At 36.8% G+C, this 15821-nt stretch overlaps 2 protein-coding genes across 2 annotated transcripts; both read left to right on the top strand.

The window, feature by feature from the left end:
* Nucleotides 1-7698, top strand: MSH7 (MUTS homolog 7). The gene is made up of 17 exons (XM_068647283.2): nucleotides 1-325; nucleotides 875-1415; nucleotides 1535-1630; nucleotides 1722-1777; nucleotides 1966-2032; nucleotides 2473-2568; nucleotides 2649-2780; nucleotides 2898-2931; nucleotides 3128-3175; nucleotides 3536-3732; nucleotides 3839-3965; nucleotides 4059-4336; nucleotides 4776-4970; nucleotides 5725-6132; nucleotides 6453-6549; nucleotides 6710-6837; nucleotides 7158-7698. Exons 1-17 carry the CDS (start codon nucleotides 60-62, stop codon nucleotides 7635-7637), a joined length of 3246 nt encoding a protein of 1081 aa, XP_068503384.1. The 5' UTR covers nucleotides 1-59; the 3' UTR covers nucleotides 7638-7698.
* A 640-nt stretch (nucleotides 7699-8338) lies between these two features.
* GNL2 (GNOM-like 2) lies at nucleotides 8339-13701 on the top strand. The gene is made up of 3 exons (XM_068647282.2): nucleotides 8339-8936; nucleotides 9687-10168; nucleotides 10510-13701. The coding sequence occupies exons 1-3, from the start codon at nucleotides 8349-8351 to the stop codon at nucleotides 13580-13582; spliced, it is 4143 nt and encodes a 1380-aa protein (XP_068503383.2). The 5' UTR covers nucleotides 8339-8348; the 3' UTR covers nucleotides 13583-13701.
* Nucleotides 13702-15821: the final 2120 nt, after the last annotated feature.

The following is a 15821-nucleotide window of genomic DNA, read 5'->3' as shown; positions in this document are numbered from 1 at the left end:
CTGTACTACTCAAAGGGTTAAGCGCTCAAGAATATTTTGGCGCCAAAAATTTCCACACTATGCATAGATATTATCAGCGTATTACCGGTGAGCGACCTCCCACCGCTCCGGTGGTTGAGAAACTCAACCGCCACGGTACTGCTGCCACTAGTCAACCTCCGCCGGCTGACGATGTCAAAGGAACTGATACACCGCCGGAGAAGGTGCCGCGTCGCTTTTTGCCGGCGAATTTCGCGCCAAAAGAGAACAAATCCGGTCCCTCCTTGTTTGAGAGCATCATGCACAAATTCGTCAAGGTCGACGATAACGAAAAAATTACTAAGAGGTACGCTTCGTTCTTTTCCTTTTCCGAGTCGTTAGCTTAGGGTTTTATGGAAGTGCATGAAAGCAGAATGCGTTTAGTTAGTTCTTCGCCAGATTTTGATGTTTCCTTTCAACTGTTTTTGTATTCGTTTGCGTCAAAGTTGAAGCACTGGTGCATTTTGTTTCAATAGTTTATTTCGTAATAATGTTGGTGGAATGTCGTTGAACTATTATAGTGAAGTTGAAAGGACATTGTAGGTCGAATCGTAGCACTATTAGGCATTTTTTTCAATTTGAAATGCTCAAACATAATTTCAGTTTCTTAGTAATTTAGAGATTACTGAACGGAAGACGCAGTTGGAATTGAAGCAGTTTCTGCTTCGTAAAGGAAAGTGCTATTTATTGGATGCTACGAATGTTTAAAATCACAATCTCTTGCAGTTTCGTCGTGGTCCTTGATGTTATTGCTAAGTCAGACAAACGTGTTGGCACTTGTGGTGGCTCAGTTTTTTGATGTTGCGACAAAAATCACGGGTTCATACTATAAACTTACGTGCATTTTGTTTTGCAGGAGCCGCCCATTGAATGGTAGTTTGTCTAAATCTTCTCAACCAGTGGGAATACGAGCTGATACTGATCGTGAAGGGGTGCACAAGGAAGAAGCAGTTTTTCAACCTTTGGTGAAAGCAAAAAATAATGCTGGGAATTTCAAGGAAAAGGCTAATCAGGAAAACACTGCACTGGTTGTAACCGATGATGATGTTGCCGGACCTGAAACCCCAGGGGTGCAGCCTCTTGCTTCTCAGGTGAAACGCAGTCGTGAGGCTGGATCCAAGTTTGGTTCCTTGATGAATTCTGGCAAACGAGTCAGATTTCTTGATGATTCAATGGCATTAGACATGACTAAGAAGGAAGTAGAAATGGCCAGCAAGTTTGAATGGCTTGATCCTTCTCGAATCAGGGATGCTAATGGAAGAAGGCCGAATAATCCTTTGTATGACAGGACGACACTTTATATTCCTCCAGAAGTTTTGTCAAAACTGTCAGCATCACAAAAACAGTATTGGAGTGTCAAATGTAAATATATGGATGTTGTGCTATTTTTTAAAGTGGTCAGTTTATCAAGCTCTTTGAATATTGGTTTCTTAATTCCTCTGGATCTTGTAGTTTCTGGTATTTTATGCATAACCTTTGGTTAATAATAGTATGCCTCAATTAATGGTCAATGTAGGGAAAATTTTACGAGCTTTATGAAATGGATGCTGACATTGGCCATAAGGAGCTTGATTGGAAAATAACTTTAAGTGGTGTTGGAAAATGTCGACAGGTAATTTCGAAGTTATCTTTTTTTTGGTATTTGACCTGTTTTTTTCTGTTAGTTGATTTCTTCAGTGACTGGATTTTACTTGTTGGCTCAGGTTGGTATATCTGAAAGTGGGATTGATGATGCCATTCAAAAGCTGGTTGCACGTGGGTAAGGAATGCATGGATTTGATGTGATAGTTCATAGTGATACCATATTTATTATATGCTCAATTTGGATTTTGAATTTTGTGCACCATAAGATCATTATTGCTAATTCTGATTAGAATGGACTTTATTAAATCTCAGTAATTCCTAGTTAACTTGTTGTAGGCTTAGTATGCTGCTTTTATTGTGAAGGTATAAGGTTGGACGAGTGGAGCAGTTAGAGACATCTGAAGCAGCAAAAGCTAGGGGGGCTAACTCGGTAAGTTTTCCCATCCTTGTAGTTGTATAGCTTCTGAAGTTTTATGTTAGTGTTTTCTATATCTGGCTTTGCTTGAAGAGTTATGCTTCAACAAGCCTTATTTTTTATATACTCACACTCACATTCTGTAGTTTACTGTAACTACGCTAGGGATTAGTTTGAGTCTCTATTTCTTCAGTTAATGTTTGGAATCTCTCGTTTTTTTGTCTTATTTTATCCAATATGACGATGCAAGGAACTGTGTGAAGTTTCTAATTGATGTTGGGCACTGTAAAGTGGACAGGACACACATCTGTCACTTGAAAATGTTCCTTATTTTGTAGATTAAATTATTATAAGACTTCATAAGCCTTTGTATAATATCCTATCCAGTATCTTCTATGCTTTTGAATTGGCAGCTTTTTTGCATGGCATGACCTTCACTGCTGCATGGATTTCAGGTTGTTCGGAGAAAACTAGTTCAGGTAGTTACTCCATCAACCAATGTTGATGGTAACATTGGTCCTGATGCTGTTCACCTCCTCGCAATAAAAGAGGTTCTTATTTCTCCTGTCAGTTATTCATTTTAGTGTGCTATTATTGTTATGTATGATGGTGAATTAAATGTTTTCTACAGGAAAGCAATGGTTTGGATAATGGTTCAGTTGTGTATGGATTTGCTTTTGTTGATTGTGCTCGGCTCAGATTCTGGGTTGGCTCCATAGATGATGATACATCCTGTTCGGCTTTAGGGGCCTTATTGATGCAAGTATGCTTACATTACCCTTTCTTTTTTCCTATTCCTGATTTTGTATTTAGTTTATGTGAATGATCATTCTGTTTTGCCAAATTGTTAGCTAATTTGATATTGGGAATTGGATTGTAGGTATCACCCAAGGAAGTTATATACGACAGCAGAGGTGAACGCCATGAAGTATCACTTTGCCTTTAAATTGAACCAAAATGCTAACACTTTTTTTTTCGTACACTAAATTAATGGGTGAAGTTTATATGAATTCGTTTGTTACTAAAGAGGAGTGCTTTCAGGATTCCTTGACTTGAATGCACTACAATTCTAATTGTTAGATGTTAATGTTAAAATATGTTGTTTTACAGGGTTGTCCAAAGAAGCTCAGAAAGCACTTAGAAAATTCTCATTAAGTGGTGAGATGTGATCCTTCCTTGTGGTTTATGAGAAATTATTAGGTAGTCCTGATCACCACTTGTTCATGGTTCTAACAAATCTTTGTGATTCGTAAGTAGTATAATTATTTATTTTTTAATATAAAAACTTAATTGTGTCACTTAAAGATTAATTGGAACCATAGAACGGGTGGTAGTCCAAGCCTACCTAATAATTTTTCATGGTTTAGGAGTACACTACTGAAAACATTCCAGAATTTTAAATGGTGGTTTCTTCCACTTTATTTATTATGCTTTCCCTTGGATGCTGTATGTGAAGAGAAATGTTGAATTTTGAAAAGCATCCTGGAATCTCAGTATTGATTTTTGTTCCTCTTGCAGGTTCGTCAATACAGCAGTTCACTCCAGTTCAGTCAATCACTGACTTGGTGAACTCTGAAATTAGGGATTTAATTAACTCAAAGGGATACTTCAAAGGCTCATCTGATTCACTGGATCATGTGCTAAACAATGTGATTCATCGTGAAATCACCTTGTCTGCTCTGGGTGGATTGATTGGTCATCTGAATAGATTGATGGTACGCTTTTATATAATACAATGATGCCTCTCTTGAAGGGGTTAGCTCTCAATGTATCTGTGTGCTTGTTGTTTAAGATAATTAATTTTTTATGCTTTTCATGTAGTTAGATGATGTCCTACAGAGCGGGGATCTGTATCCATACCAAGTTTACAGGGGTTGCCTGAAAATGGATGGTCCAACAATGATAAATCTAGAACTCTTTGTCAATAATGAGGATGGTAGCAAATCAGGCTAGTATTTCCTATTTCAGCACCCTCAACTTTCCAATATAATTTTCATTGGAAATTTCTGTGAAATCATGACATATTCTGCTTGAATTTCAGGTTCATTGTACAATTGTCTTGATAAGTGTGTAACTTCATCTGGAAAGCGGCTTCTTAGGAACTGGATCTGCTGTCCATTGATAGATGCTGAAATGATCAACAACAGGCTTGATGTAGTGGATGATCTAATGGCCAACCCGGATATTGTATCACACATTGCTCAACATCTTCGCAAGCTTCCAGACTTGGAACATTTGATTGGCCGAATTAAGTCCAGCCTTCAATTATCAGGCCCTCTCTTACTGCCCTTGTTAGGAAAGAAAATATTGAAGCAGAGGGTGAGTTTCTGCTACTGTTTTTATGCCAATTTTGTTAAGGATATACTTACTATTTGTTAGTATGGTATCTGATCAATTTTCTTCGCTCATTTAGGAGTTAAATACTCAGTATCACTATACTAGTTTCTCTCATGTCTAAATAACTTAGTCACATTTCATGCCATGGAATGGGGAGACTGCATTGCTTAGAAGGAAAAAGATGTGGCTAATAGATAAACATTGAAATTGGTATTGGAAGAATTTATCTAAAGCTATACAGGGAGAAATCTGACCATATTGTTTGTTGTCCAAGCTGGATAGCCGATATATACATGTTTGGGATATTTATACTAATATTAATTTTTGATAATATGTATGAGAACTAAACTTAAGGTTATATTATGACATTTGATTCACTGATTTTCTACTGTTATGTGCACATAATTTTTAATTAATACAGGTAAAAGTGTTTGGATCACTAGTGAATGGCCTTCGGACTGCTTTGAGTTTGTTGCTCCTTTTAATGAAAGAGCAGCCTCTAGTATCATCTTTGACCAAAGTTTTTAAACTACCAATTCTGACTGGCAGTGAGGGCCTTGATCAATTTCTTATTCAGTTTGAAGCAGCTGTGCATAGTGACTTCCCAAATTACCAGGTATACTTTCTGCCTTATTAGGTTTTCAAATAATCTTAACTTTCCTTCAGTTTGAGAAGTTTTTCTTATTCACCTGTCACTTCTACTAATGGCAATGGAAATATTTCATAGTTTGGAAATATTGTATATATGATTGAAATGGAGGTACCTTACTGTGCATAACACTAAGCAACCAAGTAGGAAATTGTGATTTTGCTTCAGGAAACTGAGGCTATAGGCGTAAATGTTGAGGAGGCTAAAAATGATAAAGGGCAGTGAATTTGAGTGGAGACATGATACCTGAATTTGTGGCTCAGGCATTTGGGTTTGCCTGGTTTTATTCGGGTCATACTTTAATTTCACGCCAGGCCTGGTCAGGCCACGAAAACTACTAAATCTTTATTTTGCCAAGTCAATTAACCCATATATTTTCAGGTTCCTAGGACTACTTTATTACGTTTGAATTGTTTGATATATTTGGACACCTTTTGTGATAATCTTTTAGCAGGTTTTATATATTATACCCAACAAGACCTTTCTGGATAAAATTTGTATAGTCATAATTATCAAATCCACTTCTTTAGAAGATAAAAAGTTAGCAGCACTTTTAATGCTACTGCATTTTCTTTTACGGTAGATATTTGGCATTTTAGCAGTTTGATGTATGGCAAATGTTGATTTTCTGTTTCCTCAATCATATGATAATGTTTGTGAACGTATGCAGTGGCATATTATCATGGAGTTTATGTATATCTAATGGTATAGTTTGTTCTAGAATCATGACGTTACAGATTCGGATGCTGAAACACTCACAATACTTGCTGAATTATTTTTGGAGAAAGCTGCTCAGTGGTTTGAAGTGGTTCATGCCATCAATTGCATTGATGTATTACGATCTTTTGCTGTTACTTCTAGCTTTTCTTGTGGAACTATGTCTAGGCCGATTATATTGGCGGCATCAAGCGGAACAAGTGTTGACAGTGGAAGAACTGTGCTCAACATGAAGGGACTATGGCATCCATTTGCCCTTGGAGACAGTGGATGTGTGCCTGTCCCAAATGATATGGCCCTTGGTGAGAGTGAAGATGGGTCTCATCCTCGAACTTTGCTGCTTACTGGACCAAACATGGGAGGAAAGTCAACACTTCTGCGTTCCACCTGTCTAGCTGTTATTATGGCGCAGGTTTTCCATCTTCACCCCTTTTTACCTGTTTTATTAAGCTAGAAATGATTGTTGTGCAATTACTTCTAAATTAAACTACTTTGATATCACTAGCTGGCTAAGCATTTAAACGGAAGAAAAACTGCGGCACATTCTTTTCCCGATTGGGAAAAATATTGACCAATTTTGCAAACAGAATGGTCATTTTATTTAAACTAATATTTGAAGATGATACTGGTTACTGGAAAACCTCAAAGAAAGTACATGTGTTTTACATGGTTTACTCTGTCAGATTGTTCTGATGCGTCTTTTATAAATTTAAATATATGATGTCTTTGCAGTTAGGTTGTTATGTGCCCTGTGAAAGTTGTGTTCTCTCAGTTGTGGATATCATCTTCACACGACTAGGAGCCAAAGATAGAATCATGACAGGCGAGAGTAAGTACTCTAACAAAAGCAGATGTGCTTCCGTTGACATTTATAGGGTTTTTTTCAGAACTTGGAAAATGTAGCAATGTGGTCTCAAAATGTCCATCTGTTCACAGACAGTTTAGCTGACTTTATTGATTGCCAATACCAACAAACTCGTATTTTTTAGGTACCTTCTTTATTGAGTGTACAGAAACTGCTTCGGTGCTTCAGAAAGCTACTCAAGATTCTCTCGTTATCCTTGATGAATTGGGTCGGGGAACAAGCACTTTTGATGGCTATGCCATTGCATATGCTGTGAGACTCTACTCTCCACTATTTTTTGTCTTTTTCAATGAATTTTTTTGGATCTGTTTTTAAGTACCGCATTTGTATACTTTACCTACTAAAAAATTTACACTAAAAGGCAAAGAAAGAAAAACTGTAACAATGATGCCGTGCTTCGTAGTAAAGGGGTTATCCATAAAAGAAAATGGTCTACAAAGTATGACTGTTAAAATTTGGTCCGAGCATTGATAAAACCTTTATGTTGCTATGCCCACCACATTGAGTAGTAATTTATGAGTTTGATAATGTTTGGGTATTCTGTCTCTTTCAATAATTGTGGACGTGCACAGGTATTCCGGCATCTGATTGAGAAGGTTAACTGTCGCATGCTATTTGCCACACATTACCATCCGCTCACGAAAGAGTTTGCCTCTCATCCGCGCGTTACAATGCAACACATGGCTTGTGCTTTCAAGTCAAAATCTGATAACTGTTCCATGCGTGATCAAGAACTAGTTTTCCTTTATCGCCTTGCCCCCGGAGCATGTCCAGAGAGCTATGGGTTGCAGGTTGCCCTCATGGCTGGAATCCCAGAAAATACGGTAAACATTGCTTCTAAGGCCAGCCAACAGATGAAAAAATCAATTGGACAAAGTTTTAGGTCAAGCGAACAGAGATCAGAGTTCTCCACCCTTCACGAAGAATGGTTGAAAACCTTGGTCTCTATCTCACGCATACAGGATTGTAACTCGCTGGATGATGTTTTGGATACATTAATCTGTGTGTGGTATGAACTCAAAACTTCATCAGTATCAGCCAACCCGAGATAGATGACTGTCATGTAAAATTATTCTTATTTTCGAAAATGGAAGCCTTCCTTATTAACGTTTATTGTTTGGGAGGAATTTGCATAAAAGAAAATATGCCACGTAAAGAGTTTTAGATTGGATTTATTATTTTTTGATAATGATCTTTTTTACATTCTCTCAAGTAAAAAAATATGAAAAGAAATGAAATATAGTGAATGTAAGGAAATTATAACGAAAGGGATGCGAATTAAAAAAACCAAATTTATAATTTTAGTCATTTTCATGTCCATTTTTGCATTAATTACGCGTGTTATTGAATCGATGTTATTTATATTTAGAAGACAGTGTTGAAGTTTTTAACTCTAAAAGTAAGTTTAAAAGCTTAAAAGTAAGTTCAAAATGTTTCTCCATAAACATTACTCCAAAACAAAATGCTGCATCTCCTCATAAAATATTAATCTGTAACCACTTCTTTAACAAACAATTCGGCAATATTTTATCCCATGATTCCCTGTGTCCTCACACAAACACGAAACTCTCTCTCCCTAACACCCTCTCCTTTCCTTCGTACTCGGTCTTCTCCACTCTCACTACAACCCAGGCACAAACTCTAACCCAAAACAAAACAAAACAACGAAAGTTTCATGATCACGATGTAGAAACAGAGGAAAAGTAGAGTATGTCCTTAACATGCAACGTCAATTAATGAACCTTCTTTGAACGACCCTTCACATGCATGCTATGGATAACGTAGAAGATTTCATGCACGACGATGAAAACAACAAGAAGGGCACATCCAAATCCAAAAGAAGACAACTAGGACTCTCATGCATGCTAAACACCGAAGTTAGCGCAGTTATAGCAGTGGTTCGTCGTCCAGAATGCATTCCTCTGTACAACATCTCTGTCACAGAAGATGCCTACGACTCCTCCCTCATCACTTCCTTAAGATCCCTTCGTTCTCTCATCTTCAACCCTCAGCAAAACTGGCGCACCATCGACCCTTCCATCTACCTCATCCCCTTCCTTGATGTCGTTCAAAGCGACGACGTTCCCGCCGCGGCCACCGGCGTTGCGCTCTCCGCGGTTCTCAGGATTCTCAAGTTCGAAGTTTTCGACGAGAAGTCGCCGGGTGCAAGAGAGGGTATGGAGTCTGTTGTGTCCGGGATCACCAGCTGCAGGCTCGAGAAGACCGACCCTGCTTCGGAGGACGCGGTGATGATGAAGATATTGCAGGTTTTAACGGGGATAATGAACCACAGGGCTTCAACTCTGCTCTCCGATCAATCTGTTTGCACCCTCATCAACACTTGCTTTCAGGTGGATCAAGATAAAAAGATACTCTTGTCTCGGTTTTAGAGTTTATTACAGAGGGTAAATGGTTGAAGAAACCTAACTAACTACCTCATTGCCAACGTTGTTCCAACACAATTCATTCATGGATGATTGATTGGATTTCTTAACCATGTTCAACATGCAAAATTTACTTTGGTGATCTCTACATCTTAAAAGAGAAATTACTTCCCAACCAATTCAAAGATATCACATTTACAAAGTTGATTTAGGCTTAAAGTCCACTTCTTAATATTATGGGTGTTAGAGTCATTTCGAGTCTATCCTAAGTTTTGTTGGTCTTATCAGGCCACCCGAGCCGTTATTAGATCACCTATTATATATTATCCTACGCACGAACTATCACTCTCGCTTAGCTCTCGCGTGAGGGAGTGTGTTGGAGATTGCACATCGACTAAAAATTAGAACATTTCATAGTATATAAGTAGGTGAAAACCTTACCTCATAAGTCAGTTTTACAAGATTGAGTTAGACTTAAAGTTCACTTCTTAACGTAGAATTAATATAGAATGCAAAAAACTTAAGTAATTTAGGTATATAGTAATTATAGGTAGTTAAAATCTAAAAATAACACCTCAGATAAAACATTTACAGTAAGACCCCATTATTTATTTATGTAGGCTTTGTTAATTCTGTTCCTGTATGTTTTTTTTTTCTTTCATAAATGACATTCTGGTGGTACTTACTAACTCAAGAGGATTTAAATCCTGGTTTCAGGTTGTTCAACAATCGGCGAGTAGAGGAGATTTACTGCAGAGGAGTGCGAGGTACACCATGCATGAGCTTATCCAGGTTGTGTTTAAAAGGTTACCAGAAATTGAGGCTAAGGATAGAGAAGGGGACTCAGATTCTGACATGGAGGATGGTGATGAGGGTGGTGGTTTGGAAACTGGCTACGGTGTTCGTTGTGCCATTGACATATTTCACTTCCTGTGCTCTTTGTTGAATGTTGTGTCCATAGTTGAGGCAGATGGGTCTACTTCTCACACTGCTGATGAAGATGTTCAGATTTTTGCTTTGGTTTTGATAAACTCAGCGATAGAACTGAGTGGGGATGAGATAGGAAAGCACCCTAAGCTCTTGAGGATGATCCAAGATGATTTGTTTCACCATTTGATCTACTATGGGACATGGTCTAGCTCCTTTGTGCTCTCCATGATTTGCAGCACTGTGTTGAATGCCTTTCACTTTCTCCGCAGGTTAGAGATCCTTTCAAGGAAAGAACTAACAAGCTTCAAGAGAGAGTTTGATTTTATTTATATAAATTGTTCGAGATCCTACATCGATTAAAGATTATGTTCGACTAAAGATTATGACATTTCATATAGTATATAAGTGGGTGCAAACCTCATCTTATAAGTCAGTTTTATGAAATTGAGTTAGACTTAAAATTCACTTCTTAATATAATATCAGAGTCATCTCAAGTTTATCGCACCATCCATAATATACAGTATAAATTCATATTACTGGAGGGGGGAGAGAGATAGAAAAGAGTTTCAACAACTTTTTATGGTTTACTTTTGTATTTTGTTTTTGTAGGTCTATCCGGTTCCAACTGGAAGCATTCTTTTCATATGTGCTGTTTAGAGTTGCAAGTTTTGGGAGCACAATTGCTCTTCAAGAAGTAGCAATTGAAGGAATAATAAATTTCTGCAGACAGCCAACATTCATCGTTGAAGCATATGCAAACTTTGATTGTGATCCATGTTGTCGGAATGTGTTTGAGGAGATTGGGAGGTTGCTTTGCAAACACTCATTTGCACTGAATGGCCATGTCACCAGTTTGCACATTCAAGCCTTTGAAGGACTACTGATCATGATTCACAACATTGCAGATAACATTGACAAAGATGGTTCAACAGGTTCTTTGGGTGCATACTCAATTCAATTGACTGAGTATAAACCCTTTTGGGAGGAGATGGATAAAGAAGATGACTTGGAAGGTTGGGTGGAACATGTAAGGCTTAGAAGACTTCAGAAAAAGAAACTTCTCATTGCTGCAAACCATTTCAACAGAGATAACAAAAAGGGTCTTGAGTACTTGAAACATGCCAAGTTAATCTCTGATCCTCCTGATCCAGCAGCTCATGCTCACTTCTTTCGCTACACTCCAGGCATAGACAAGAAAACAATAGGGGAATTTCTTGGAGACCCTGACCCTTTCTACCTCATAGTTCTCAAAGAATTCACTGACACCTTCCATTTCCAAGGCATGTCTCTTGACACTGCCCTTAGATTTTATCTAGAAAGTTTCTTGCTGCCAGGAGAGTCACAAAAGATTCAACGTGTACTAGAAGCATTTGCTGAGAGATTCTATGATCATCAATCCTCAGACATGTTTGCAAGCAAGGACACTGTTCTCATCTTGTGCTACTCTCTCATCATGCTCAACACAGATCAGCACAACCCCCAAGTCAAGAAGAAGATGACAGAAGAGGAATTCATCAGGAACAATAGAGCAATCAATGCAGGGCATGATTTGCCTAGGGAGTACCTTTCTGAGCTTTTTCAATCCATTTCCACTTGTGCATTTTCCCTTTCTCAAACCACAGTGTCACTAGACATGAGTCCAAGTAGGTGGATTCAGCTCATAAACCGATCCAAAGTGGTGCAACCTTTCACACCATGTGATTATGACCGCAGAATATGTAGAGACATGTTTGCCTCCATTGCTGGTGCATCAGTGGCTGCTCTTTCATCATTCTTTGAGCATGCTGATGAAGAGGAGTTGCTGCATGAGTGCATTGAAGGGTTGTTCTCAGTTGCAAGGATCTGTCAGTATGGACTAGAGGATACCCTTGATGAACTCATAACATCCTTCTGCAAATTCACAACACTACTAAATCCTTATGCTTCCATAGAAGAGACCATGTTCTCCTTTAGTCATGATATGAAGCCAAGAATGGCAACAGTTGCTGTTTTCACAGTAGCAAACTACTTTAGGGACTCAATTCAAGGAGGTTGGAAGAACATAGTAGATTGCTTGTTAAAACTCAAAAGGCTTAAACTATTACCCCAACATGTCATTGATCTTGAGGCATCAGTGGATGTCCCAACAACACCTGAATCAGGAGGTGTGATGTCTCCAACAGATGATCATAAAGTTGGCTGCCAGAGAGTTTCTAGCATGATGACTCGTTTTTCCCATCTTTCATCAGAGGGCATGGATGATGGTTTGACCCTTGGTAGTGAATTTGAACAGAATACCAAAATGATCAAATTGTGCAAAATTGGTAGCATCTTCAGCAACTGTTCAAACATCCCCAGAGAATGCTTACAAAGCCTTGGGAGATCTTTGATATATGCAGCTGCTGGAAAAGGCCAAAAGTTTAGCACACCAGTGGAGGAAGAGGAAACAGTTGAGTTCTGTTGGGATTTGATCGGTGCAATATCATTAGCCAATGTACACAGATTCCAAATATTCTGGCCATCCTTCCATGATAATCTTCTATCAGTTGCTCAATTTCCCATGTTCTCCCCAATCCCATTTGCAGAAAAAGCCATTGTAATCCTTCTCAAGGTCTGTGTCAAGCTCTTTTCTGCTCCAAGAGAGGATAAACAAGTTGAGGAGTTTATATTCAAGTCCATAACCTTAATGTGGAAGCTTGATAAAGAAATTCTAGACACATGTCATGATGTCATATCACAATCAATCAGCAGAATACTCATTGAATACCCTGCAAATGTGCAGACACAAATCGGATGGAAGTCAATGCTAAATCTGTTATCAGTTGCATGGAGGCATCCTGAGACATATGATGCAGGAATTGAAGCTTTGATAGCATTATTCTCTGATGGCACCAACATATCACGCTCAAACTATGCATATTGCATTGATTGTGCCTTTGGTTGTTTCTTAGCCAAGAACAGTCCAATAGACAAAAAGAAAAAGATACTTGACCTATTGGCTGATTCAGTAAACTTGTTGGTTCAATGGCAGAGAAGCCAATACTCTGATCCGGGAAGCAATGTTAGTGCAGCAAGCTACACAAGCAGTTCCTCCATTGAGGAAAATTCAAGAGGTCCTTCTTCGGGAAACTACATCATGAACCTATTTGTGAAACTTGGAGAAGCATTTAGAAAGACAAGCTTATCAAGACAAGAGGAGATAAGAAACCATGCAGTTTGTTCTCTTCAAAAGAGTTTCAATCTAGCTGAGGATCTTCTTTTCATCTCATCAAACTGCATCAACTACTTCAACCTTGTGATTTTTGCAATGGTTGACGAGCTTCATGAGAAGATGTTGGAGTACTCAAAGAGGGAAAATGCAGAGAAGGAAACAAGGAGTATGGAAGGGACCCTTAAGCTTGCAATGGAGCTGTTTTCAGATATGTACTTGCAATCATTGAAACAAATAACTGAGTCTCCAGGATTCAGGACATTCTGGTTAGGCATACTGAGAAGGATGGACACATGCATGAGGGCTGACTTGGGAGAGTATGGTTTATCAACTTTGAAGGAAATAATTCCTGATTTGTTGAGAAAGATCATAACACAAATGAAGGAAGAAGGAATTTTGGAGCCAAGAGAAGAAGATGATATGTGGGAGATTACATATATTCAGATACAGTGGATATGCCCTCGTCTCAAGGATGAATTGATTCCATTGTAGACTAACTTTTTTTACTTTTTTTGTGTCATTTTTTACACCATTCATTGGTTTTTGTAGCACACTTTCTCCATTTTTCAACTTCTGATTCAAAGGATGTAAAAACAGTAGTATTTTATACCCTCAACACCTCAGTGCATAGTTCTTTAACATGTTCTTGTCTCATACATAATAAAAGGGTAGCAAATCTAATGTATTTAGCATTTCTTGCATCCTTGAAGATCACCACTACTTAATATCTTGGAAAATGCATTATTTCTCTCTCGTTGGTTTGCATTCCAAAGTCAATAAATCTATGACAACATGGCCATGCATCTTTGTTTCACTCAACAATCTTTTAAATTTAAGCAAATTCTCCCCCCAACTCTCCGTACCTTCTAAATATGGTAGAGAGTGTTGTGTTTTCTTCTTTATTTTCAATTGGTGGTGATCGTACCTTCTGAATATGGTAGAGAGTGTTGTGTTTTCTTCTTTATTTTCAATTGGTGGTGATCGTTTGTGGTTGACTAGCAGTGAACTTGGTGTTTGAGATATATTTTTTGTGATGTTTTTTCAATTGATACAAAAAAATTTCTTAAATGGCTAGAGACCGGAAAGAAGGTAGGAGGGTGTGGAAATGCAAATAATATTATTTTAAAAAATTATGCTAATTTTTCACGATAAATTTTTTCTTAAATTTTCTGCAATGTCTTTAGTTATCTGAAGAATTTTGACACAAATTTCTTTTAAATATTTTTTTTTATCAGTAATAAGGATTCAGGAACCATTTAAGGTAAGGGTGGTTCAACATTTCTTTTAAGTATAAAAACTAATATCGTTTATTCCTTCAAAATTTTAATCCTTGGACCATCAATAGTATCATTAATTTATTCATTCAATCCTACAAAATTAACATCAATTTAATTCGTCAATCATAGAATTCACACAATTATAAATCTCGCGTTCGGCATACCTATGGTGATGAACTACAATAATGAGACATAAAATTATATGTTTAAAATCAAACTAATCATTTTACCGAATATTCCATAATTTGAAGTTCAAATATAATTTATAAAATGAGTAGGTCTAGACTTGTTTATTTTACAAGAATAAAGAAAATATTTAACTCATAATTCAATTGTGATTAACTCAAATTCAGAAATAATAAATTATATCTTAACATTATGAATAAAACAATACTTTTTTAAATGAAACGAAATACAAAATAATATAATATATTTTATAAATAAAATGACTCATAGTAAAACACGTTAATTTGATGCATTAACATATAAAAATTTATACTCAACTGTCTAAAAATCACCTTAACTATGACTTTTACGGGAGTTATTAAAAAATTAAAAGCCTTCCATACATAACAATTGAGAAAAAGTATTACTTTTTTTACATTGTTAACGCATTTAATTTAAATTAAAAATGACAACCTATACATAAACTTTTAAAATATTTTAGTCGAAAAATATAATATAAAATAAAAGCCATTTTTTAAAAACTAGTTTCTCTAACAAAATTGATCGAATTTTGACTGATTTTACTGATTCTGTAATTCATGTTTTAGCAACTATTCGAAAAATAAAAATAGGACCAATCTGTTCAATGGTGGTAATGGCATCTCCCTTTCACCCTTTCATATTTCAGTTCCATAATGACGGGAGAAAAGAATCTAATTTTTTATTTGGGTAAAAACGTGGTTAAAAAATAATCTTTCTAGATTTGGTCAAAGTTATTTTGATTCTATACTATAAAAACAATGGTTGTAAGGATCCAATTTCTAAAATCCTGCAAGATTTTTTACCATTGATAGTATAAACATTTTGACTTGACCAAGAACAAAATCCACTACTCTTAAAAATATAAAGACAATAACTTATCTAAATCACAGGAGATTCAAACCAATTTTTTTTATCAAATATTGAATTTTCATGGGTGAATTTGCTATTTAGGATGTAATAAAAATAAAATCTATAAAAATGTTATAAGGAAAATGGGAATCAGCAGAGCCTTAGCAGGGTATTACTGATCAAAGTCTCTTGCATACAATGAAATAACAAAAAAGACAGCAAACAAAACTCTTACATTGAAATAACAAATGGACACTAACATCATTTTAAAGCTAATTTATATTTTTTGGTCGGTTGTGTCTAATAGACACATTATGCAAGAGTTGTTCTCCAGCTCAACTGCCATAACAAAACATTCCAAATAGTGACATCAAGATTCTCAGTTCAGTGGAGGTGTA

Source organism: Phaseolus vulgaris, chromosome 4 (assembly GCF_051622355.1).
Source record: "Phaseolus vulgaris cultivar YP4 chromosome 4, ASM5162235v1, whole genome shotgun sequence".
In the NCBI taxonomy this organism is placed as follows: domain Eukaryota; kingdom Viridiplantae; phylum Streptophyta; class Magnoliopsida; order Fabales; family Fabaceae; genus Phaseolus; species Phaseolus vulgaris.
The sequence above is the reverse complement of the archived record's forward strand: the minus strand, read 5'-3'. Positions and strand labels throughout refer to the sequence as shown.

Excerpts from the sequence above, each read along its gene's own strand:
- MSH7 (XM_068647283.2), top strand. The coding sequence starts at position 60 with ATGCATAGATATTATCAGCGTATTACCGGTGAGCGACCTCCCACCGCT. Across the intron at positions 1,631-1,721 it reads GTGTTGGAAAATGTCGACAG|GTTGGTATATCTGAAAGTGG; the intron begins GTAATTTCGAAG and ends TTGTTGGCTCAG. Across the intron at positions 6,838-7,157 it reads GCTATGCCATTGCATATGCT|GTATTCCGGCATCTGATTGA; the intron begins GTGAGACTCTAC and ends GGACGTGCACAG.
- GNL2 (XM_068647282.2), top strand. The coding sequence starts at position 8,349 with ATGCATGCTATGGATAACGTAGAAGATTTCATGCACGACGATGAAAAC. Across the intron at positions 8,937-9,686 it reads TCATCAACACTTGCTTTCAG|GTTGTTCAACAATCGGCGAG; the intron begins GTGGATCAAGAT and ends TCCTGGTTTCAG. Across the intron at positions 10,169-10,509 it reads GCCTTTCACTTTCTCCGCAG|GTCTATCCGGTTCCAACTGG; the intron begins GTTAGAGATCCT and ends TTGTTTTTGTAG.